We start from the raw sequence: 24,535 nt of genomic DNA, 5'->3' as shown, positions 1-24,535 counted from the left end.
TCGTTTCAGCACTTTGTCCACATTGATGGACTGTCTGAGGTCCAGCATCTCCTGATCCGACCTGCACCGTTTCCACGCATGCTGGAATATTTTCAGCATTTCGTGACAGACATTTCCTCTTGAACTGATCGATCAGAGCTGTAAAGATAAATGTGTATCTGTCTACATCCCATAAATCCTCAGACAGGCAGCAGAGATATGGTCAGGTTTTGGCTGACCTGGTTTCCTCCTGAATCACTGTCAGTGTTTTCCAACACTTCAGATTCTTTCTAGGTGAAGAATGAGGAAGCAGAGACAACAGAAATCCACCTAAAATAAAACTAAGCTGTGATGAGAGGAAAATGATTGACTTAATAACTCTGCAGCAGTTGTAGGCAACCTTTGATCAGCTGACCTGTTTAACAAACATAGCCGAGTATTTTCTCACTTCCTCCTGCATCGCTCACCTCAAGGCTTCAGACATGAACTCTTGGAAACCATAAGCAGCCAGCAGAGTGTCTGCAGCATGGAGGCCTGGTTCTGCATTGTCCTCATGTTGGGTAAGAAAACAGCAACGTCTCTCCTGTTAATCCGTCACCAATAACTAACATTAGCCTTTAACTTTCTGTTCAAATTTCACTGGAATTCTCCCAGAAGAATCAAAGTTTAGTGAGAATCTGCAGTTTGATGTCGGACTCATCAGAAACGTCTGATTTTACTTTTAACATTTATTTTATTCTGCATTATTAGACACTTTATTAGGCACACTTCACTCAGAGGTTCATTTCCAACATTCTCACCTGTTAGTTATTTATTTATAAATGTCACAGTTTCAAACTAAATATTCAGTGTGTAGTTAAATATTTAGCTTCAAACTAAATAGTTTGTTAGCGAGCAAACTATTTAGTTTGAGCAGACCCAACTTTTGCTTTCAGACTTCTGCTAATTGTCATGGGAATTAGCATATTAGCTAAACTTTTAGCTCTGAGTTAGTTCAATATTTAGTTTGTAAACTAAACATTTAGCTACTAAATATTAGTTCAGAGCTAAATATTTAGTTTGGAACTGAATTGTTAGCTTGCTCATAAAATATTTATGGAGCTCAATATTTATATTGCAAACTAAATATTTAGTTGGGAGACAAATATTAACTGGTAAACTAAATATTTAGTTTGGAGCAAAAAATTTAAGTTGATGAATATTTTCTTGCTAATTAAATATTTAGTTTGAAATTGTGACATTTATAAATGTATGAATAAGATGTTGAAGAATATTTTTTCCTCCAACGTCTCTTTTTGGTTGTGTAACTTTATTAATGGAACCTGCTGATCCATCTGGTTCTGTTTCATGTTATAAAACTGGTTTCAGCGAGTTGTAGCTAATGTGGTAGCTAATGTGGTAGCTAATGTTGTAGCTAATGTGGTAGCTAATGTTGTAGTTAATGTTGTAGCTAATGTGGTAGCTAATGTTGTAGCTAATGTGGTAGCTAATGTTGTAGCTAATGTGGTAGCTAATGTGGTAGCTAATGTTGTAGCTAATGTGGTAGCTAATGTTGTAGTTAATGTTGTAGCTAATGTGGTAGCTAATGTTGCAGCTAATGTTGTAGCTAATGTTGTAGCTAATGTTGTAGCTAATGTGGTAGCTAATGTGGTAGCTAATATTGTAGCTAATGTGGTAGCTAATGTTGTAGCTAATGTGGTAGCTAATGTTGCAGCTAATGTTGTAGCTAATGTTGTAGCTAATGTTGTAGCTAATGTGGTAGCTAATGTTGTAGCTAATGTGGTAGCTAATGTTGTAGCTAATGTTGTAGCTAATGTTGTAGCTAATGTGGTAGCTAATGTTGTAGCTAATGTTGTAGCTAATGTGGTAGCTAATGTGGTAGCTAATGTTGTAGCTAATGTGGTAGCTAATGTTGTAGTTAATGTTGTAGCTAATGTGGTAGCTAATGTTGTAGCTAATGTGGTAGCTAATGTTGTAGCTAATGTGGTAGCTAATGTGGTAGCTAATGTTGTAGCTAATGTGGTAGCTAATGTTGTAGTTAATGTTGTAGCTAATGTGGTAGCTAATGTTGCAGCTAATGTTGTAGCTAATGTTGTAGCTAATGTTGTAGCTAATGTGGTAGCTAATGTGGTAGCTAATATTGTAGCTAATGTGGTAGCTAATGTTGTAGCTAATGTGGTAGCTAATGTTGCAGCTAATGTTGTAGCTAATGTTGTAGCTAATGTGGTAGCTAATGTTGTAGCTAATGTGGTAGCTAATGTTGTAGCTAATGTGGTAGCTAATGTTGTAGCTAATGTTGTAGCTAATGTGGTAGCTAATGTTGTAGCTAATGTGGTAGCTAATGTGGTAGCTAATGTTGTAGCTAATGTGGTAGCTAATGTTGTAGTTAATGTTGTAGCTAATGTGGTAGCTAATGTTGTAGCTAATGTGGTAGCTAATGTTGTAGCTAATGTGGTAGCTAATGTGGTAGCTAATGTTGTAGCTAATGTGGTAGCTAATGTTGTAGTTAATGTTGTAGCTAATGTGGTAGCTAATGTTGCAGCTAATGTTGTAGCTAATGTTGTAGCTAATGTGGTAGCTAATGTGGTAGCTAATATGGTAGCTAATGTGGTAGCTAATGTTGTAGCTAATGTGGTAGCTAATGTGGTAGCTAATGTTGCAGCTAATGTTGTAGCTAATGTTGTAGCTAATGTGGTAGCTAATGTGGTAACTAATGTGGTAGCTAATGTTGTAGTTAATGTTGTAGCTAATGTGGTAGCTAATGTGGTAGCTAATGTGGTAGCTAATATGGTAGCTAATGTGGTAGCTAATGTGGTAGCTAATGTTGTAGTTAATGTTGTAGCTAATGTGGTAGCTAATGTGGTAGCTAATGTTGCAGCTAATGTTGTAGCTAATGTGGTAGCTAATGTGGTAGCTAATGTTGTAGTTAATGTTGTAGCTAATGTGGTAGCTAATGTTGTAGCTAATGTTGCAGCCAATGTTGCAGCTAATGTTGTAGCTAATGTTGTAGCCAATGTTGCAGCTAATGTGGTAGCTAATGTGGTAGCTAATGTTGTAGCTAGTGTTGCAGCTAATGTGGTAGCTAATGTGGTAGCTAATGTTGCAGCTAATGTTGTAGCTAATGTTGCAGCTAATGTGGCAGCTAATGTGGTAGCTAATGTTGTAGCTAATGTGGCAGCTAATGTGGTAGCTAATGTTGCAGCTAATGTTGTAGCTAATGTGGTAGCTAATGTTGTAGCTAATGTTGTAGCTAATGTGGCAGCTAACGTGGCAGCTAACGTTGTAGCTAATGTTGCAGCTAATGTGGTAGCTAATGTGGTAGCTAATGTTGTAGCTAATGTTGTAGCTAATGTGGTAGCTAATGTGGTAACTAATGTGGTAGCTAATGTTGTAGTTAATGTTGTAGCTAATGTGGTAGCTAATGTGGTAGCTAATGTGGTAGCTAATGTTGCAGCTAATGTGGTAGCTAATGTTGCAGCTAATGTGGTAGCTAATGTTGCAACCAATGTTGCAGCTAATGTGGTAGCTAATGTTGTAGCTAATGTTGCAGCTAATGTTGTAGCTAATGTTGTAGCTAATGTTGTAGCTAATGTGGTAGCTAATGTGGTAACTAATGTGGTAGCTAATGTTGTAGTTAATGTTGTAGCTAATGTGGTAGCTAATGTGGTAGCTAATGTTGCAGCTAATGTTGTAGCTAATGTTGCAGCTAATGTGGTAGCTAATGTTGCAACCAATGTTGCAGCTAATGTGGTAGCTAATGTTGTAGCTAATGTTGCAGCTAATGTTGTAGCTAATGTTGCAGCCAAAGTTGCAGCTAATGTAGCTAATGTTGCAGCTAAAGTGGCAGCTAATGTGGTAGTTAATGTTGTAGCTAATGTTGCAGCTAATGTGGTAGCTAATGTTGTAGCTAATGTGGTAGCTAATGTTGTAGCTAATGTTGCAGCTAATGTGGTAGCTAATGTTGTAGCTAATGTTGCAGCCAATGTTGCAGCTAATGTGGTAGCTAATGTTGTAGCTAATGTTGTAGCTAATGTGGTAGCTAATGTTGTAGCTAATGTTGTAGCTGATGTTGCAGCCAATGTTGCAGCTAATGTTATAGCTGATGTTGCAGCCAATGTTGCAGCTAATGTTGTAGCTAATGTTGTAGCTAATGTTGTAGCCAATGTTGCAGCTAATGTTGTAGCTAATGTTGCAGCCAATGTTGCAGCTAATGTGGTAGCTAATGTTGTAGCTAATGTTGTAGCTAATGTGGTAGCTAATGTGGTAGCTAATGTTGTAGTTAATGTTGTAGCTAATGTGGTAGCTAATGTGGTAGCTAATGTGGTAGCTAATGTTGTAGCTAATGTGGTAGCTAATGTTGCAGCTAATGTTGTAGCTAATGTTGTAGCTAATGTGGTAGCTAATGTGGTAACTAATGTGGTAGCTAATGTTGTAGTTAATGTTGTAGCTAATGTGGTAGCTAATGTGGTAGCTAATGTGGTAGCTAATATGGTAGCTAATGTGGTAGCTAATGTGGTAGCTAATGTTGTAGTTAATGTTGTAGCTAATGTGGTAGCTAATGTGGTAGCTAATGTTGCAGCTAATGTTGTAGCTAATGTGGTAGCTAATGTGGTAACTAATGTGGTAGCTAATGTTGTAGTTAATGTTGTAGCTAATGTGGTAGCTAATGTTGTAGCTAATGTTGCAGCTAATGTTGTAGCTAATGTTGCAGCCAATGTTGCAGCTAATGTTGTAGCTAATGTTGTAGCCAATGTTGCAGCTAATGTGGTAGCTAATGTGGTAGCTAATGTTGTAGCTAATGTTGCAGCTAATGTGGTAGCTAATGTGGTAGCTAATGTTGCAGCTAATGTTGTAGCTAATGTTGCAGCTAATGTGGCAGCTAATGTGGTAGCTAATGTTGTAGCTAATGTGGCAGCTAATGTGGTAGCTAATGTTGCAGCTAATGTTGTAGCTAATGTGGTAGCTAATGTTGTAGCTAATGTTGTAGCTAATGTGGCAGCTAACGTGGCAGCTAACGTTGTAGCTAATGTTGCAGCTAATGTGGTAGCTAATGTGGTAGCTAATGTTGTAGCTAATGTTGTAGCTAATGTGGTAGCTAATGTGGTAGCTAATGTTGCAGCTAATGTGGTAGCTAATGTTGCAGCTAATGTGGTAGCTAATGTTGCAACCAATGTTGCAGCTAATGTGGTAGCTAATGTTGTAGCTAATGTTGCAGCTAATGTTGTAGCTAATGTTGTAGCTAATGTTGTAGCTAATGTGGTAGCTAATGTGGTAACTAATGTGGTAGCTAATGTTGTAGTTAATGTTGTAGCTAATGTGGTAGCTAATGTGGTAGCTAATGTGGTAGCTAATGTTGCAGCTAATGTTGTAGCTAATGTTGCAGCTAATGTGGTAGCTAATGTGGTAGCTAATGTTGTAGCTAATGTTGCAGCTAATGTGGTAGCTAATGTGGTAGCTAATGTTGCAGCTAATGTTGTAGCTAATGTTGCAGCTAAAGTGGCAGCTAATGTGGTAGCTAATGTTGTAGCTAATGTGGCAGCTAATGTGGTAGCTAATGTTGTAGCTAATGTTGTAGCTAATGTTGCAGCTAATGTGGTAGCTAATGTTGTAGCTAATGTTGTAGCTAATGTTGCAGCTAATGTGGTAGCTAATGTTGCAGCTAATGTTGTAGCTAATGTTGCAGCTAATGTGGTAGCTAATGTTGTAGCTAATGTGGTAGCTAATGTTGTAGCTAATGTTGCAGCTAATGTGGTAGCTAATGTTGTAGCTAATGTTGCAGCCAATGTTGCAGCTAATGTGGTAGCTAATGTTGTAGCTAATGTTGTAGCTAATGTGGTAGCTAATGTTGTAGCTAATGTTGTAGCTGATGTTGCAGCCAATGTTGCAGCTAATGTTATAGCTGATGTTGCAGCCAATGTTGCAGCTAATGTGGTAGCTAATGTTGAAGCTAATGTTGTAGCTAATGTTGTAGCTAATGTTGTAGCTGATGTTGCAGCCAATGTTGCAGCTAATGTGGTAGCTAATGTTGAAGCTAATGTTGTAGCTAATGTTGTAGCTGATGTTGCAGCCAATGTTGCAGCTAATGTTGTAGCTAATGTTGCAGCCAATGTTGCAGCTAATGTGGTAGCTAATGTTGTAGCTAATGTTGTAGCTAATGTGGTAGCTAATGTTGTAGCTAATGTTGTAGCTGATGTTGCAGCCAATGTTGCAGCTAATGTTATAGCTGATGTTGCAGCCAATGTTGCAGCTAATGTGGTAGCTAATGTTGAAGCTAATGTTGTAGCTAATGTTGTAGCTAATGTTGTAGCCAATGTTGCAGCTAATGTTGTAGCTAATGTTGCAGCCAATGTTGCAGCTAATGTGGTAGCTAATGTTGTAGCTAATGTTGTAGCTAATGTGGTAGCTAATGTGGTAGCTAATGTTGTAGTTAATGTTGTAGCTAATGTGGTAGCTAATGTGGTAGCTAATGTGGTAGCTAATGTTGTAGCTAATGTGGTAGCTAATGTTGCAGCTAATGTTGTAGCTAATGTTGTAGCTAATGTGGTAGCTAATGTGGTAACTAATGTGGTAGCTAATGTTGTAGTTAATGTTGTAGCTAATGTGGTAGCTAATGTGGTAGCTAATGTGGTAGCTAATATGGTAGCTAATGTGGTAGCTAATGTGGTAGCTAATGTTGTAGTTAATGTTGTAGCTAATGTGGTAGCTAATGTGGTAGCTAATGTTGCAGCTAATGTTGTAGCTAATGTGGTAGCTAATGTGGTAACTAATGTGGTAGCTAATGTTGTAGTTAATGTTGTAGCTAATGTGGTAGCTAATGTTGTAGCTAATGTTGCAGCTAATGTTGTAGCTAATGTTGCAGCCAATGTTGCAGCTAATGTTGTAGCTAATGTTGTAGCCAATGTTGCAGCTAATGTGGTAGCTAATGTGGTAGCTAATGTTGTAGCTAATGTTGCAGCTAATGTGGTAGCTAATGTGGTAGCTAATGTTGCAGCTAATGTTGTAGCTAATGTTGCAGCTAATGTGGCAGCTAATGTGGTAGCTAATGTTGTAGCTAATGTGGCAGCTAATGTGGTAGCTAATGTTGCAGCTAATGTTGTAGCTAATGTGGTAGCTAATGTTGTAGCTAATGTTGTAGCTAATGTGGCAGCTAACGTGGCAGCTAACGTTGTAGCTAATGTTGTAGCTAATGTTGTAGCTAATGTGGTAGCTAATGTGGTAGCTAATGTTGCAGCTAATGTGGTAGCTAATGTTGCAGCTAATGTGGTAGCTAATGTTGCAACCAATGTTGCAGCTAATGTGGTAGCTAATGTTGTAGCTAATGTTGCAGCTAATGTTGTAGCTAATGTTGTAGCTAATGTTGTAGCTAATGTGGTAGCTAATGTGGTAACTAATGTGGTAGCTAATGTTGTAGTTAATGTTGTAGCTAATGTGGTAGCTAATGTGGTAGCTAATGTGGTAGCTAATGTTGCAGCTAATGTTGTAGCTAATGTTGCAGCTAATGTGGTAGCTAATGTGGTAGCTAATGTTGTAGCTAATGTTGCAGCTAATGTGGTAGCTAATGTGGTAGCTAATGTTGCAGCTAATGTTGTAGCTAATGTTGCAGCTAAAGTGGCAGCTAATGTGGTAGCTAATGTTGTAGCTAATGTGGCAGCTAATGTGGTAGCTAATGTTGTAGCTAATGTTGTAGCTAATGTTGTAGCTAATGTTGCAGCTAATGTGGTAGCTAATGTTGTAGCTAATGTTGTAGCTAATGTTGCAGCTAATGTGGTAGCTAATGTTGCAGCTAATGTTGTAGCTAATGTTGCAGCTAATGTGGTAGCTAATGTTGTAGCTAATGTTGCAGCCAATGTTGCAGCTAATGTGGTAGCTAATGTTGTAGCTAATGTTGTAGCTAATGTGGTAGCTAATGTTGTAGCTAATGTTGTAGCTGATGTTGCAGCCAATGTTGCAGCTAATGTTATAGCTGATGTTGCAGCCAATGTTGCAGCTAATGTGGTAGCTAATGTTGAAGCTAATGTTATAGCAGGTGAGTGAATTATAATAAAACACAACCAAAGTTCTGTTTTTACGTCTTTCTCCTACATGAGCAGTTTATTTAAACCTTATCACAAGAATCCTGAGTTGGATGTTATTTCCCAGAGTTATGGGGACAATAAAAGTTAATGTCTCTCTAAGAGCCAGATTGTGGTTTTATAAAGGTTTAGGAAGCTACTTTAATAAACTCATAAACCGTTTGTTGCTTTCCTTTGGATATAAAACCATTTTAATTTGATTAGAGGTCTCAATAAACTCTTAGACTTCCTTTAACTCAGATTTCCATGCAGGCCAATCGAGGTCAGTAAAGTGGAAGCTTCTTACTCCTGCTTGATGTTTATCAGCCTCAGGTTGACTTCAGTTATTACCTTCAGGTTTATCTCATTAACACAACAAACAATAATACATACATTTCCTTCCAGTTGCTCCTGTAGCCAACTCTGCAACAACCACACCTGGACCTACTACAGCTTGGCCTTCAGATACTCCTGCATCACCTCTGGAGCAAACATCTAACGCAGCTTCCACCATGTTGACTGACGATACGACCAACTTACCCACCAGGACTGACACAACAACTGTAGCTACAGAGACAGAGGCTCCCGATACTACTACTACTAGTAGTAGTACTACTAGTAGTACTGCTGCTCCCATTACTACTCCTACTCCCACTACTACTACTGCTCTTCCCACTACTACTACTGCTCCTCCCACTAGTACTACTCCTACTCCCACTACTACTACTGCTCTTCCCACTACTACTACTGCTCCTCCCACTAGTACTACTCCTACTCCCACTACTACTACTCCTACTCCCACTACTGCTACTCCTACTCCCACTACTACTACTGCTCCTCCCACTACTACTACTGCTCCTCCCACTACTGCTACTCCTACTCCCACTACTACTACTGCTCCTCCCACTACTACTACTGCTCCTCCCACTAGTACTACTCCTACTCCCACTACTACTACTGCTCTTCCCACTACTACTACTCCTACTCCCACTACTGCTACTCCTACTCCCACTACTACTACTCCTCCTCCCACTACTACTACTGCTCCTCCCACTAGTACTACTCCTACTCCCACTACTACTACTGCTCTTCCCACTACTACTACTCCTCCTCCCACTACTACTACTGCTCCTCCCACTAGTACTACTCCTACTACTACTCCTCCTCCTCCCACTACTGCTCCTCCCACTACTACTACTGCTCTTCCCACTACTACTACTCCTCCTCCCACTACTACTACTGCTCCTCCCACTAGTACTACTCCTACTCCCACTACTACTCCTCCTCCTCCCACTACTGCTCCTCCCACTACTACTACTGCTCCTCCCACTACTGCTACTCCTACTCCCACTACTACTACTGCTCTTCCCACTACTACTACTCCTCCTCCCACTACTACTACTGCTCCTCCCACTAGTACTACTCCTACTCCCACTACTACTACTGCTCTTCCCACTACTACTACTCCTACTCCCACTACTGCTACTCCTACTCCCACTACTACTACTCCTCCTCCCACTACTACTACTGCTCCTCCCACTACTACTACTCCTACTCCCACTACTACTACTGCTCTTCCCACTAGTACTACTCCTACTCCCACTACTACTACTCCTACTCCCACTACTACTACTCCTACTCCCACTACTACTACTGCTCCTCCCACTAGTACTACTCCTACTCCCACTACTACTACTCCTACTCCCACTACTACTACTCCTACTCCCACTACTACTACTCCTACTCCCACTACTACTACTGCTCTTCCCACTACTACTACTGCTCCTCCCACTACTACTACTCCTACTCCCACTACTACTACTGCTCTTCCCACTACTACTACTACTCATGCTCCCACTACTACTACCACTACTACTACCACTACTACTACCACTACTACTACCACCTCCACCAAGCCTCCGCTGATCTGTGCTAATGGGCATAATGAGAGTGGCGTCTGTGTCTGTCCTGATGAGTGGACGGGGAAGAACTGCTCAGAGGGTGAGTCCTGTTGGTGTCTCTGTTTACCGCCGTTAAGGACGGAGGAACTCTTTGTTTCTTGGTTTATGTGAACACAGAAAAGTACTGATACTTGAATAAGGAGTCAGAAGGTCAGAGTTCAGTACACACAGACGGATCCTACACATTAGATACAAGCGTCTTACCTGGGCTGGGCAGAACCAGAACCGGACTTTGGCTCAGAGATCTAAACTCCTCATTTCAGATGAAGATGAGAGACACCAGAACCAACAATGCAGAAGTTCAGATCTAAAGCTGGCAGGTCTCCTGTAGAGATCTGGCGGCGCTCACCCCAGATCAGATATGGGAGTTTTAAAAATAATTCGTTTTCCTTCAACGTTTCCCCTCATTTCTTGCTATTTCTGGCATTTCCAGGGAAAACTCATCGTCTTTATCATCTTCTTTTTCCAGAAAATTTCTGCACTGAAGCAACTTTAGGGAGATTCAGATTTCCAAAGACAACCATTGGTTGGTTTGCGTACTCAGAGGAACAATGTGGCAAAGATACAGTTGGAGGTACGTGTAACATCCACATATTAGACGGACTTCAGTCTTTCTCTTCTTGCGTCATTTTAAATCCCAACATGTCGTCTCTTCCCCTCAGCTGGTAAACCCCAGGCTTCTACCAGATGTTTGATCAGGGATGGAAAACCTCAGTTTGACGACCCACCCCGGGTCCTTCGATGTGAACAGACGCTCAGCGACATTCAAAGAAACGTGAGAATATCAGCATAACCAGTTTGATCAGAGGAACTGGAGATTTCATCGTGGAGTATTTGTTTTGTCCGTCAGCTCACCAGTTCTGCAGACCTGGAGGTACTGGCATCCAGCGCTCAGCTTCTGACGTCCAGACCTGAAGGTCTGAAACCTGAAGACATCACCATAGCAACTCAGATTGCCAACACGTTGCTGCTGTCGCCAAATGCCTCAGAGGTAGGACATTCTGACAGAAGGACATCGGCCAGTGAACATGGCTTCACACCGCGTGGATGGAGCCACTGACCCGGTCCCGACTCTAAAGTTCTGGTTCTTGTTTCCAGACCGTCAGGGTGGCAGCAGTTACTACCATCAGTCAGCTGCTCAACGCCACGGAGTCCGATGAGAAGGAGGAAACCAACACGTCTCAGAGGTAAGCAGACATCGATTCTGTACTTCCTACTGGGTCAGTGGGTCAGAACAACGGGTCAGCCGCTCAGACTATGGAAAACAGGACGCCATCTTCAATACTCTGTGATTTAGAATTGGTTTGGTTCTAACGGGGCTTTACGGGCCTGGAGAGTGACCAGTGAAACCACTATGTGGATAGTCTGGTTGTCCAGTTAAAATGACCATCCAGCCAGAACCTGGATGGTCTTTGGTGGTTCGGTGTGACCAAAGAAACCAGAACTAAAACCTTCAGGCATCAGAACCTTGGTCAGGTTGGCTGGTAGATAAGGAAGGTGAACATGTTGTCAAGAGCTAAAGTTTTGATTCAGAGCTGCTGTGCTACCAAACATCTGATGGTGTCACACCTTTAATGTTGGCGTTACCTTCAGTTTGATCCGTTTCTCGTGCTCAGCTTGACGTTGACCCTGGATCAGCTCTCTGTGAACCTCAGCCTCACCAGCAACACGTCCCAGCTGGTCCAACCGAACCTGGTGGTCCAGTCGGCTCAGATTCCAGCGTCGGACACCCAGGGAGTCCAGTTCACCGCGTTGGCAGGTCAGTGGGTCGCTGCATCCCAATAGTAGAGCCTGGAGCGTCAGTGATTCTGGTTCGGTGCTGATGAATGTAGCCAGAAATGTTTTATTCCCTCTGATTTTCATTAACTCCTTCCTTGGTGACTATGAACCCACTGAAACTTCTCGCTGTATTCAGGGCAGTCTGGCAGTTTTGTAGCCAACAGAATTCGGTTGGACACCAACGTGTCAAAGGTCACCGTGGACGAGGATTTTATCGCTGACGCGCTGGTTTACATCCGCTTCCCATCAGGTGGGTTCCCTGCATCAGAGGACATATAACCTCCTGTTAGCAACAGCTGACCCTAGATTCGTTCCTCTACATCCAGGCAGAGGGGCTGAAAGGCGCCAGCAGGGGTCCAACGTCTCTCTGGGCTTCGTCCTCTACCAGAACAGCCGCTTCTTCCCGTCCAGGATCTACAGGAGGCGGCGGGCCAGCCTCAGGGTCCTGTCAGCCAGCATCGGGGGTCCAGACCGCAGTGTGGTGGCGGAGACTGTGGAGATGCAGTTCAGAGTAAAGGTACCAAAACCAAAGCCACTTCATCACCTTTACTGGGTTTACTGGGCTCTTCAGATGTGAAAAAGGTTCTGGTTCCTGCGGTTCCAGCTCCCAAGAAATACATCTCTGCACGACTTCTCCTGCGTCTTCTGGGACTACGGCAAGCAGGACTGGAACACCCACGGCTGCCACAAGGGGAACGCTTCAGACGGCGTTCTCAGATGTTCCTGCAACCACACCACCAACTTCGCAGCTCTCTGGGTGATTTCCACACTCCAGAACCAGAACAGTTCAGCGTTTCTTCCAGGATTTAAGGTTCTGAACAGATTTGTTTCAGTCTTTCAGAGACGACTATAAGTATGCAGAACCCCTGATGAGGATCTCCATCGTGGGTCTGTCTTTCTCCATCCTGGGCTTGGTTATCACCATCATCCACCACCTGAAAGAGACGTAAGGCCATGCTAGCTGGATGCTTCAGTTCAGTGGTTCTTTGGTTAGCGAAGAGCTTTAATCTGAGCTCTAGCAGGACGAAACCACAACAGATGTTTACAGATGTTCTCCAGCCAAAGACAAAACCTTCAGGCTGTAGATGTCGGTAGAGACCAGTAGTGGTCATGCCTAGCTAAAAAGCTAGCTACGCTAATCCTGCACCAACTAATCATAAACATTAATTTAGCAAACGCTAAAGTTCTGCACCAACATGGTAATTAGCAGAGGCTAACAGTAAAGTGCTATACCTACATGATAATTAGCAGAAGCTAACAGTAAAGTGCTATACCTACATGATAATTAGCAGAAGCTAACAGTAAAGTGCTATATCTACATGATAATTAGCAGAAGCTAACAGTAAAGTGCTATATCTACATGATAATTAGCAGAAGCTAACAGTAAAGTGCTATACCTACATGATAATTAGCAGAAGCTAGGCTAAAGAAGAACAGTTGCTAACCAAAACTTCAACACAGATGTCAAACTTCATTCAACTGAAACTTTACAAACTAGCTAACTAAATTAGGGTTTTAGACTTAATCGGGAAAAATTATTTAGTTGAACTTTGGCACTAAATGTTTTCAAATTTTGCATAAAAGCTAAATGGCTAAGTTCTGCTAATCCTGGTGTTAAACCCAGATGACCTGGAACCAAAGGGTTTAAAAGCCTCAGAAGGCTGAATGTGAATTGACTCATTTTCATGTTTCATTGCTTTACGTTGTTCTGTGACATCAGAGATACCTGAGAAACATTCTGGTCAGTTCAGGTTTCTGGGTCAGCAGGTTTTCCAGAAACATTTTGAACCCAAACCAGAGTCCATCCTCAGATTCTTCTTCTGGTTCTGCTCAGTTTTCAGATGAAATCTGGTCAAAAACAAACCAAGCTGAACTCCAAGACGTCTCTGCTCTGCATCTGCTTCAGTCTGCTGGCCTTCATCATCACCTTCCTGTCTGGAGTCCAGAACCTCAGACAGGACTACGATACCAAGGAGCCGCCCAGCGATCAGAACCAGATCCTGGACTCTGAGAAGTCTGTGGTGCCGGATTCGGGCTCCTGCACGGCCGTGACGGCGCTTCTGCACTTCTTCCTGCTGGCCACCTTCTCATGGAACAGTTTGTACGGCACCCAGGTGGTTCTGTTGGTCCGATCCATGCAGCGCAGCCTGCCCTCGTACTGGACCGGGCTCAGCTGGGGAGTCGGATGGGGTAGGACATTTCAGACGCCAAAGTTGCCAAACAACCTCAACTTTCTATTTTTTGTTATGTTTATTCAAAACATGCAGAAATAAACAAAACAAACATCAATTGATTTTTGCAGAATAAATATCTGATCAGAACCAGAACCCTGACCCGGTTTTGCTTCATCTTGTTGTTTCTGATCAGGAGTCCCAGCCGTTGTCATGGCGATCACCCTGGCAACGACCTACCGGGTGGAGAACCCGCTGGCATACAGACAGGAGGAGTTGTGAGTCCTGCTTTAAATGGGTTCTGGTTCTGGTTCTGGTTCTCCTTGCTGACCACCTGGATGTTCCTGCAGCTGCTGGCTCGCCGCTCTGGACCAGGACAAAGACTTCAGCTTTGGGAAGCCCATGTTCTGGGCCTTCCTGGTGCCGCTGGGCCTGGTTCTGCTCTACAACACGGTTCTGCTGGGCCTCGTCTCCCTCACCACCTGCAGGGTGGATCGCAAGCTCACCAGGTGACTACCGCCCCCTGCTGGGCACTCTGAGCAGAACAGCAGAAAAAGATGAATTAAATCATCTCTAAATATTAAATTTAAAAATAAACCATAAAATTAAACTGGCACAGAAATAAATACAATATTTTTAGTTTCAATAACGTTAATAAAATATCAATTATATGGATAATTATATAATTATCTATGTTACATTCATTATACAGATGTAACTGTGACTGTCTGGTCATAATGTTGTGCCTGATCTCTCTGGTTCTGGTTCTGTGGACTCGGCAGCACCAAGCGCTCCTCCCTGGCCCAGAAGTTCCTGGTCAGCTTCTCTCTGGCGGTTCTGCTCGGTCTGTCCTGGACTCTGGGCTACCTGGTCCTGGTTACCGAGGAAACCGCTCACCTGGTCTGGAGCATCCTGTTCTGCCTGTGTACCACCACCCAGGTAGGCTCCGGTTCCGGTTCCGGTACCGGCTCTGGGTCCGGCTCCGGCTCCGGGTCCGGGTCGGCTGCGGCCCGGCCGGACCCGGTAACGATGCGCTGTGTGTCTGCAGGGCCTGCAGATCTTCATCCTGTTCACGGCCAGAACCAGAAGCTTCCGGGTCGCAGTGGGCCGGTCCGCTCACTACGTCTCCGTCGCCGGGTTCACCCTCAGGTCCACAACGTACTACCTGTGGAAGAACCGGGCCGAGACCAGAACCTCAGACATGTACAACACAAAGGACCGGGACACCAGCATCTAGAGCCAGGAACCGGGCCAGAACCAACAACTACAATGAGGAACCGGACCAGAACCAACAACTACAACCAGGAACCGGGCCAGAACCAACAACTACAATCAGGAACCGGGCCAGAACCAACAACTACAACCAGGAACCGGACCAGAACCGGCATATAGAACCAGGAACAGGCGATCCACCAGCTGCAGTCAGAACCGACCCGGTACCGCTCCAGTGTTGGATCAGTGATTTTTGTACTTTTTATTTTATATTCCTCTGATGTTCAGTATTATGATCCCAATATTATTGGTGAATTATTGGTGAATTATTGAACATGAATAATTCCTGATCAGTTTGGATATTTTTCCATTTTTCTGCAGAAGCTGATTAAAAATCATTTCATCTCAACCAGCAGATTTTAAATGTAAACCAGATCAGAACCGGATCAGAACCGGATCAGAACTGCTGGTTCTGATCCAGTTTGTCTCGTTTTATTGGTTCTGATCATTATAATGTTTTTATATAAACTCAGATTTTTATATTTTCATGTTTTTATTGTTTTATCATCTGAACCATTAAAGATGTTCTAAAAACTCTTCAGATGTTCTGGTTCCATGACAATCGGGTCCACTGTGGTTCTGTTGGGTCCGGTTCTGTAGAACCCAGCCTTGGTGGTTCTGAATGGTTCCAGTTTGTGGCCACTGGGGGGCGCCAGACCTCCACCGCCACACAGTGAAGGTTCTGTTGGTTTTGACTTGGACCAGGTGAACACGGCCTGACCCGGGTTCTGAACATCCCAGATGGAACAAACTCCACGAACTGGGTTCATCCCTCTGTGGAGGACGGGCTGAACAGAACCAGAACCAGAACCTGCTGCACGGCGTTGCCATGGGAACAGCCCCGCAGCATCGGGAGACTCCAGACCGGGCCGAAGGATTCCCGCTGAGTCAGAACCAGAACCAACAGCAGCTGGTCCAGAACCGAGCCGAGAGATGAACAGAGGAACCGGATGAGTCCAAACCCGGACGGCTCGGCTGCTAATGATGAACAGAACCGGTCCAGACGTTACCAGAACCTCTCTCAGAACCGAGATGTCAGAATCTGCAGCCAGTTCTGTTGGTTCAGGTTGGTCACCTCCAGCCTGAAGCTCCGCCCCCTCATGTTACACACAGGGACCGGTCCGGGTCGTTACGCAACCGTCCAGAACCCTGTGATCCAAATGAAACAGAACCCACTGACCATGTGGTTCTGATGAGTTTCCCAAACACCTGAAGGTCCAACATTCTGCTGTTACATAACCGGGCCAAAGCAGGCCCGGTTGATTCCTCTGTGTGGGCTTGCGGCCGGGCCGGGCGGAACCGTCTGGTTCTGGTTTCACTGAACAATGAGAGGGACAAAAGTGGACTGGAAACACATGTGGTTCCGCTGGGGGGCCGACCCGTTTGGTTCTGAAGAATCTGAGACATTTTATAGCATTTAGTCGTTATTCCTGAAGTTCACAGAGAGGAAGAGGAGGAGGAGGAAGAGGATGAAGAAGAAGAGGAGGAAGAGGAAGATGATGAAGAGGAGGAAGATGATGAAGATGAAGAGGACGGCATGCAGCGGTCGGACCGTTTGTCCTTTGGGACATGAAGGTTCCCAGGAAGTTCCTCAGGGGACCGTTATTCAGGTTGCACAACATGGTTCTGGGTCAGCGACATGAAGGTTAGAGGTTTGGGTTTCCTTCCACCAGAACCAGAAGGTTCTGCACCGTCTCATGACCAACAGGTTTTTCACCAGACTGACCGGTTCTGGACCAGAGAACCAGAACCTGCTGGTTCTGAGGAACATGTTGATGTTCAGCAGTTCTTCAGGGAACCGAGACGACGAACCAAACAGGTTCAGCTGATGTTCGATGTTCTGTGAACGGATCAGAACCGGATCAGGAGCACAGAACCAGTTTGGTCTGGACCGGGTCACTGTGACCTCCACACCCAGAACATCATCACAGTCTGATCAGTGGGTCAGAACCAAACTGGGATCTGGTCCACTGTGACCAAACATTGGGATCAGCGAACCAGAGTTTGGACGGACCAATGAGGGAGCGGCACCAGCGTTGCCATCGGTTACCATCAGGTCCAGTTTAGGAGCCTCTGGAGAAGCTTCAGCTCAGGTTCCACTTCCTGATCTTCATCCTCAGGATGAGAAACCAGGCGTTTCGCTCCCAGGTTCTCCCAGGTTCTCCTTGGTTCTCCCTGGTTCTCCCAGGTTCTCCTTGGTTCTCCTTGGTTCTCCCTGGTTCTCCCAGGTTCTCCTTGGTTCTCCCAGGTTCTCCCTGGTTCTCCTTGGTTCTCCTTGGTTCTCCTTGGTTCTCCCTGGTTCTCCTTGGTTCTCCCTGGTTCTCCTTGGTTCTCCCAGGTTCTCCCTGGTTCTCCTTGGTTCTCCTTGGTTCTCCCAGGTTCTCCCTGGTTCTCCCTGTTCTCCTTGGTTCTCCCTGGTTCTCCCAGGTTCTCCCTGCCGGGCCAAGAACCCAAACAGCCGTAAATCCCCGGAGTGGATCCACTTCCCCCCGTGTGAAAAACTTCCAGGCTCTGCAGCACATTTTTCCACATTCACACCCAAGATCCTCAGATTCCCTCCAAGGCCTGGCAGGAAACCCGACTTGGTTCCTCAAACTCGGTTCCTCAAACTCGGTTCCCCCGTCAGGATCCATGAACCGGATCATCTGCAGGAAACCGCAGGAAGACAGAAATAACTTTACGGCTGGAAACAGGTGGAACGTTTCTGTGGTGGTGATCGATGGATCCATCCGTCCTCTTTGGTTTGACGGCTGCTGTAAGTGAAGCTCATCTCCTGTCAGCGGCTGATCCACGCCGCGCTCCGTGTTTCCTGTCAGCAGTTGATCCGCGCCGCGCTCCGTGTTTCCTGTCAGCGGCTGATCCACGCCGCGCCGCGCTCCGTGTTTCCTGTCAGCAGTTGATCCACGCCGCGCCGCGCTCCGTGTTTCCTGTCAGCGGCTGGAATCACCTGAACCTTGCTGACATTCCTGTCTCCATCCCAACAGGAAGTGGAAGCGGCCGCAGCGTTTCCTCTGATGGGCTACAGTTGGTCTTCATTACGACGTGACGCAGCGCCGCTGCAGATCCGCGTTTCCTCCGCCTGCCGTCCAACTAAAACATCTCATCCATCTTCATTCTGCTGGAGCCGCAGATGAAGCTCCATTCATCACAGTTACTAGTTCAGCCCAACACTGAAAAAACTCTAAATATTCCCGAGGATTTCTGGTCCAGGTTCTGGTGGAAACACCTCAGAGCTCCGGAAGTAAGAAACTAACTTATGAGTCTCTTCTGGAGGTTAAAGGCTCGTTTTAAATCAATTATTTACTATTGATGGAAAAGTTTAAGTTTTACTGACAAGAGAAAAGTAAACTTTAACTTTTCCACCAATATTATTATATATTTAAACAAACTGACGTCCTGCAGAAAAGTTAGTTTAGTGCAAAACTAAACTAACTTTTAGTTTTAGCTTCTTTCCAATAGAAGCTGAAAACAATTACTTGGTAAGATTTTGTGTTTTTATTGAAATCCTAAATAAAAAAGCTAAAACAACTTCCACGATGCTTCAGGAAGTCAAACATGTCTGAGACGTTTCTCAGTTTTCTGTTTCTCCTTTAGATATCATAATCTAGAATCTAGAATCTATAATCTATCACCATCACTTCTTCTCAGTCGGCCATCTTTGTTTCCTCTGAACTCACGTTTGGTTTTTAGCGGTTTTGAAGATTCCATGTTAATGAGTGAAACATTCAGATGTAAACACTGAACAACCAAACCTGCTAACATTTGATTGAAATCATCATGATGCAAATGATCTTTTAAATCTTCCTGATTCTCTGCAGGAGAATCTCTGGAAACGATGATCTGTTTTCTCTGCAGAATCAGGAATGAAAGAAATGTTGGATTTCAGCTCATATCATGGTTTTCCAGTTATGTTTCGTCTCCAGATCTCTGGGAATCTGCTCACGTTCTCTGAACAGCAGAACTTTTCTGGTTTCGCTCCAGGCCGGAGGCGGCTCTGCTGGACTCGCAGGGATTTTCCTGCCTAAATGAGAAGCAGAGCTGCGGCTCCTCGCTCTCCATTAAAGCAGCTCAGGGGGGGCCCCGTGTGGCCCTGTGTGGCCCCATGTGGCCCCGCCAAGCCAATTTCATTTTAAAAGCTCCTTTTGAACCAATTCCTCAACAGATCGTCCGCAGAACAAGCCGAGGGGACGGAGATGTTTACGCCTCACTGCCTGTTTACAAGCACAGCAACCAAACGGCCCAGCAGGCCCGGTTTCATCCTCACAGATGTTCTGGAAAATCTTCCTGAATGGTCCTGCTGGGAGTTTGTTCTACCGTCTGTTTCCTCCATCAGGTGTCGGACGGAGCGGCGCGCTGCGGGGTTTGGTTGTTAGGAACGTTTGAGAAAAACGACATGAAACTAAACGCAGTTAGAGAAAAAGGAAGAATGGTGCAGAACAGTTCCCTGAGAAAACATTCAAATGTGTGTTTACTGTCCTCTGCTAAAGTCTTTACAGATGTGAAGAAAAACAAAGTCAAGTTTATTTTTACAGCAGAAAATCAAAGAGCTTCAGATCCTAAAACTTCATACAAGCAGCAATTATGGAGCAAACAATAAACTTTTAATTTTACCATCAAGTAAATGAAATATGTTGATCAGAAACTTTCATCCAGTCACTTCAGTTCTGGAGTTTTAATGTTTGTACTTTGTTTTCTATAGATCTACCTCACACAGATACTAAATGTGTTTTTGGTTGTTCTAATTTTTTACAGTTTCCATCTCCTATTAAATTATGACATCATCTCTGTCACAAAGTGTTTCTGAATATTGTCTGGAAGTTTATAATTTTTTACTCTGGACATAAATTGTCCAGTTTTTACATTTTAAAAGTCATCTGTTCAACAAAAGAAATACTTCCAATTATGCAACCGTCATCTTTGAAAAGCAGAAGTGGAGCCTCCTGCACAACCAACAGGAACACAGGAAGTAGTTTGTGGATGGTTAGTCAACAACAGAGCTCTTGTCTTTTCCAGCAGCCATTGTACATCGCAACGTCTTGGAGCTCAGCTGTGGTTGCTAGGTGACAGTATGGGGTTTGCTGTCGTTGCTAGGTAACGGGCAGCGCCTGCTGATTTGTGACGTTACATTCTGGGTTTTTTTGAAACGGCTCGTTTTCCAGACATCAAAAACAGGTGAAGTTACTGCCAGAAACAGAGGAAGAAAAACGCGCAAAATGTTTTAATACCAGAGTTACAGTCAAGTCATCCAAGGAATCTGGACCGATCCACAGAGGATCCTTCAGAACCAATACCGAATGAAACTGGTTTGATCTGCCTGATCCGGGTCATCAGCCTCCATCAGAGCCTGACGCCAGATATGATCCGAGCTTCATCTCTACAGCAGGTCGACCTTCTGCATCAGGACTTTTTACTGGAACAGATCGGATCAAGAACACCAAACTGAAAACAGACCCAAGAAGAAGGAACAAAACAAGCCAGTTCCACCTGCAGCCATCTGGATGGAGGAACTGGATGGATGGATGAGACAGTGCGTGTACCTTCAGTCCTCCGCTCTCTGCTTTTTAACAACTGGTGGCTCGGTTCTGTTGAAGGATTCAGAATGAATTAATCTGTCTTAGCGATAAAACTGCAGAGTCCTGCGTATTTTAGAGCATAATATGCCCTAAAAGCAACACACAGCTGGTGTTTTATGAGTCTTAAAGGGCCCAGAGACATAAAAATGCTCTTAAAATGTGGATTTAGAGTCAAGCTGAAACAAAATGTCCAAATGACACATTTCAAATGACAACAAGTCTGAATCTAGTTACAGCAACAATGAAGACAAAGGTTTTCTACAGAAATTCAACCTGAACCGATGGGCCACGCCTGGTCCTGACCGATGGGGCCCGTCACAGCAGAGACCCAACAGATGCTCCATGTTCTCACTTATGACCTGCAACCAAACAACAACAGCAGATCTCCAGAAACTCAGCATAACCGTGTGTGGTCTGGGCGGAACCGGTGTCATCCTTCCTCAGGGCTTCCTCCGCTGAAACGCCGTGTCTCGTCCACCCAAACATCCACCCACACATCCGCCCAAACATCCGCCCAAACATCCGCCCAAACATCGGCTCCACGGCAACTTTTCCTAAAACAAGGGAATCCCAGGGATCTTCAGCCTCGTAACTCATCTGTCAGAGGAACCCGAGGGAGGAAGACGACGACGAGAGAAACGAGGAACAAAGAAGATTCATCTCATCGTTATTTATGACTCCAAGTGATCCGATGTGGAATCCAGATGGAGAAAACTGAAGCCGTCCAATCAGACGACAAACTGGAGGGAGAACCGCAGTACCGACTCGTCGGATCAGGGGAGGAGAGAAGATCTTCAGATGGATTCTTAGATCACCACAGCAGAGAGGAAACCCTCCAGTACCGAGACCCTGAAAAACAGTCCAACTTCTAAAGTCCTGAAGAAGAACGTTTTCATACGACAGACGCTGTTTATCACAACTTTGAAAACGTTTAACTTCCCTTAAATTCATCTTCCATAAAAACTCTAAAGCTTAAATTTACGGTTTTTAACCTTAAAACTGAACAAAGTTACTCTGAAGTTTTGGTTATCGACTGTAAAGAATTACATTTATGCTCTTATTTTGAAGTCTTTACGCAGCAGTTCAGTTTCCTGTCCTCATGTTGTGCAGCCAATACCCAGAATGCATTGCTGTAGTTCTACAGTAAACAGTTTAATATTTACTGATTTTCTACAAGTTTTCTGACTGAAACTGTAAAATGATCAAATTCAGGAGCAAAGTTATCAAAACCCAACAGATCCGTTCAAAAATATCATGTTTCATTAGCATGTTAGCGCTTTAGCATCCGGTTCTGCTAAATGCTATGTTGTGGTAGCACTTCAGTATCATTGGAACCAGTGTTTCTGGTTAGCACTTTAGCATTAGCATAGTTAGCTTCTTAATTAGCCCACCAGTGGTTTCAGGTTCTGATCAAAGTCACAGCAGATACATTTATGGTAAATTCAACCAAGCTCCAGTTCTCTGACAAAAACAGATTTTCTCAAGACCAACAAGAAACAGGAAGAGCAAGATGGCAGAAAAGTTAAAAACACATTTTAACTGATCCGACTTCCTCAAAATGGATCAGAGCAGAAATGCTCCGATGTTGAGAATGTGGAGAGGAAATTCAGAGTAAAACCAAACTAGACCCGTTTCAACCTGCCAAGTCCAAACACCAAGCAACATCTGGAAACCAAAGCAGACCGAGTCCAACATCTGGGCCAGGAGGAACCGTTGAGGTTCTGCCTCGTAACGGAGTTCGTAACGTTAGGAGTCCAATGATCGGCTCCAAACGCCTGACTGCACCATAAAGAGGAACAAGGCATCCATGAAGCGACAGGAAGAGCCACTGAAAGATTATTAATGATGCAGAACATGAACAAGACGGATCAGAGCAGGACGACAAACAGAATCTGTGACAGACGAGAAGAACGGCGCTGGGAACCCGTTCAGAACATCTGGGCTCCAAGGAACATTTATCACAACCAGCAGCATGATAAAGAACAGAACGTTCAGCTGGAAACTCCAGAACCGGCACCAACGCCAGGTCCAAACAGATGTTCTGATACAAGCTTCTGCAGGACGCGGAACCAATTAACCACCAAAACCCCGAAGACATAAAACTTCCTAAACGGACGAAGACAAACAGGAAAACCGGCTCATTGGACCCAGCCGGGCCAGCAGCGGTTCCCAGGACGTCACCGGACCGGTTTAAACTGGGTCAGCCTCACAGAACAGAACAAATACCTGAAATTTATGTGGAAGCATCAACAGAACCAGAGTCCAAACGGTCGTTTTATGGTTCTGATCCGAAGTGTTGAGCTGTTTATTATTTAACAGGAACTGACTGTCTGTGATCCAGCAAAGGTCAACAGGTCAGCATGGAGCTAACTGGTTCACATAAATCAAGTTAGGATGAAAAACCAGTGAGTTTTATGGTCAAAGTGAAAATTCTGAAGAATTTATCCAAAAATCCAGAACAAAGAGAAACTCAGTTCAGACCCATGAAAATAAATAAAGACAAAAACAAAAACAACTTTTCTGGAAGGAAAACATTCAAACTGGCAGCAGTGCAGGTTTGGACCGACCCGTTCCCACAGGGTGGGTCCCATGTGGACCCAGTTCTGATTTCAGACACCTGGATCTGGTTCTGGTCGGTCTGAGTCATGAAGTGTTTTGGGTTTCCTCTGGAGTTTGGAGGAAGAAACCGCAGAACCATAACATCCAGGAGTATCGGACTGCAGAGCGGTTCTTCCACCAGGAACTGACTCATCAGAGTGGCAGCCATTTTCACCTCTTTCCTCTGCAGAACCCTGACCGGCCCCGGCCCGGACTGGTCCCAGCACCTTCTGTTAGACCTCCATGTTGTCCAGAACCTCCTGATTACTCTGGATCTCTGCAGGTCCAGTTTCACTGAACTGAGTCACTTCTTCATTTTCTTTCCTCCCTGAGGCTCTCCGACGTTGACGACTCCCGTTTTTCAGCTTCGTCATGTTTATGGGTCTCATCATCATCAGATCAGGACGGCCGTAGACTCAGACCTCACCAGGAGGTCGGAGGTCGCGGCGATGACCTGCTCTGTTCCTGAACCTCAGCAGATCCACTCTCACTGTTCTCAGATCAACATTTAGATTTGATGGTTTTTACAGGTTTTGTGTGTTTTCCCTCCTGATGATCCAGTAAAGTTGCTCTGATTTGGGACCAGAACTTCAACATCTGCTCCACCTCCAGCTGCTGTGGTTCTCTGAGTCAAACCAACCTGTTCCCCTCCTGGCCTGTGGGGGCGCTGCACCAACAACCACTTAATAAACTGAGCACAACTTCCTTCTGCACCAAATGGAAACAAGATGGAGGCGTCAGCAGTTTTTGTCTTTGGCTAAAGACCATGAGAAACTTCTCCTGCTAGCGCTAGGCTAGCATATTTGTTTTGGTTATATTTACCCAGAATGCCATGCGCTGAAGTCCGCTTGGCGTTTCCATATTCATTCTAACTGCACCAGAGTTCACTTTTCTTTGAGAATGATGTCACCTGTTCTCCGGCCCATTTCCCACTCAGGACGTCGTCATGGCAACGTTCTGACAGACAGGTTCTGGGCTTACAGTCCAGCTTCACTGGCACCGGAAGCATTTGGTCTTCATTTCCTCAGCTGAGCGGCTCTTCATAAACCCAGTGATGGCGGATAAATGACTCATGACGTCACCGATGGATGAACAGACCAATATTTATGTTTGATAAACGTGTGTTTGACATATTTTTGCCTTTCAAAATA

General features: G+C 44.3%; 1 protein-coding gene across 1 annotated transcript; it reads left to right on the top strand.

Moving 5' to 3' along the window:
* The first annotated feature begins 8,542 nt into the window (after positions 1 to 8,542).
* On the top strand, positions 8,543 to 15,750 carry LOC114141208 (adhesion G-protein coupled receptor G7-like). The gene is made up of 17 exons (XM_028011689.1): positions 8,543 to 8,593; positions 8,794 to 8,960; positions 9,088 to 10,031; positions 10,461 to 10,561; positions 10,650 to 10,766; positions 10,842 to 10,982; positions 11,090 to 11,178; positions 11,608 to 11,750; positions 11,907 to 12,020; positions 12,097 to 12,287; positions 12,375 to 12,527; positions 12,604 to 12,716; positions 13,605 to 13,960; positions 14,138 to 14,219; positions 14,292 to 14,450; positions 14,724 to 14,880; positions 14,990 to 15,750. The coding sequence occupies exons 1-17, from the start codon at positions 8,543 to 8,545 to the stop codon at positions 15,176 to 15,178; spliced, it is 3,267 nt and encodes a 1,088-aa protein (XP_027867490.1). The 3' UTR covers positions 15,179 to 15,750.
* Positions 15,751 to 24,535: the final 8,785 nt, after the last annotated feature.

Source organism: Xiphophorus couchianus, chromosome 24 (assembly GCF_001444195.1).
Source record: "Xiphophorus couchianus chromosome 24, X_couchianus-1.0, whole genome shotgun sequence".
Classification (NCBI taxonomy): domain Eukaryota; kingdom Metazoa; phylum Chordata; class Actinopteri; order Cyprinodontiformes; family Poeciliidae; genus Xiphophorus; species Xiphophorus couchianus.
Note: the sequence above shows the minus strand (reverse complement) of the source record. Positions and strands in the feature narration are given on the sequence as shown.

What these genes read in the sequence shown, in the direction of transcription:
- LOC114141208 (XM_028011689.1), top strand. Translation starts at nt 8,543, where the DNA reads ATGTTGACTGACGATACGACCAACTTACCCACCAGGACTGACACAACA. An exon ending in TTACATCCGCTTCCCATCAG is followed by an intron (nt 12,021 to 12,096) that starts GTGGGTTCCCTG and finishes CTCTACATCCAG; the next exon opens with GCAGAGGGGCTGAAAGGCGC. An exon ending in GCATACAGACAGGAGGAGTT is followed by an intron (nt 14,220 to 14,291) that starts GTGAGTCCTGCT and finishes ATGTTCCTGCAG; the next exon opens with CTGCTGGCTCGCCGCTCTGG.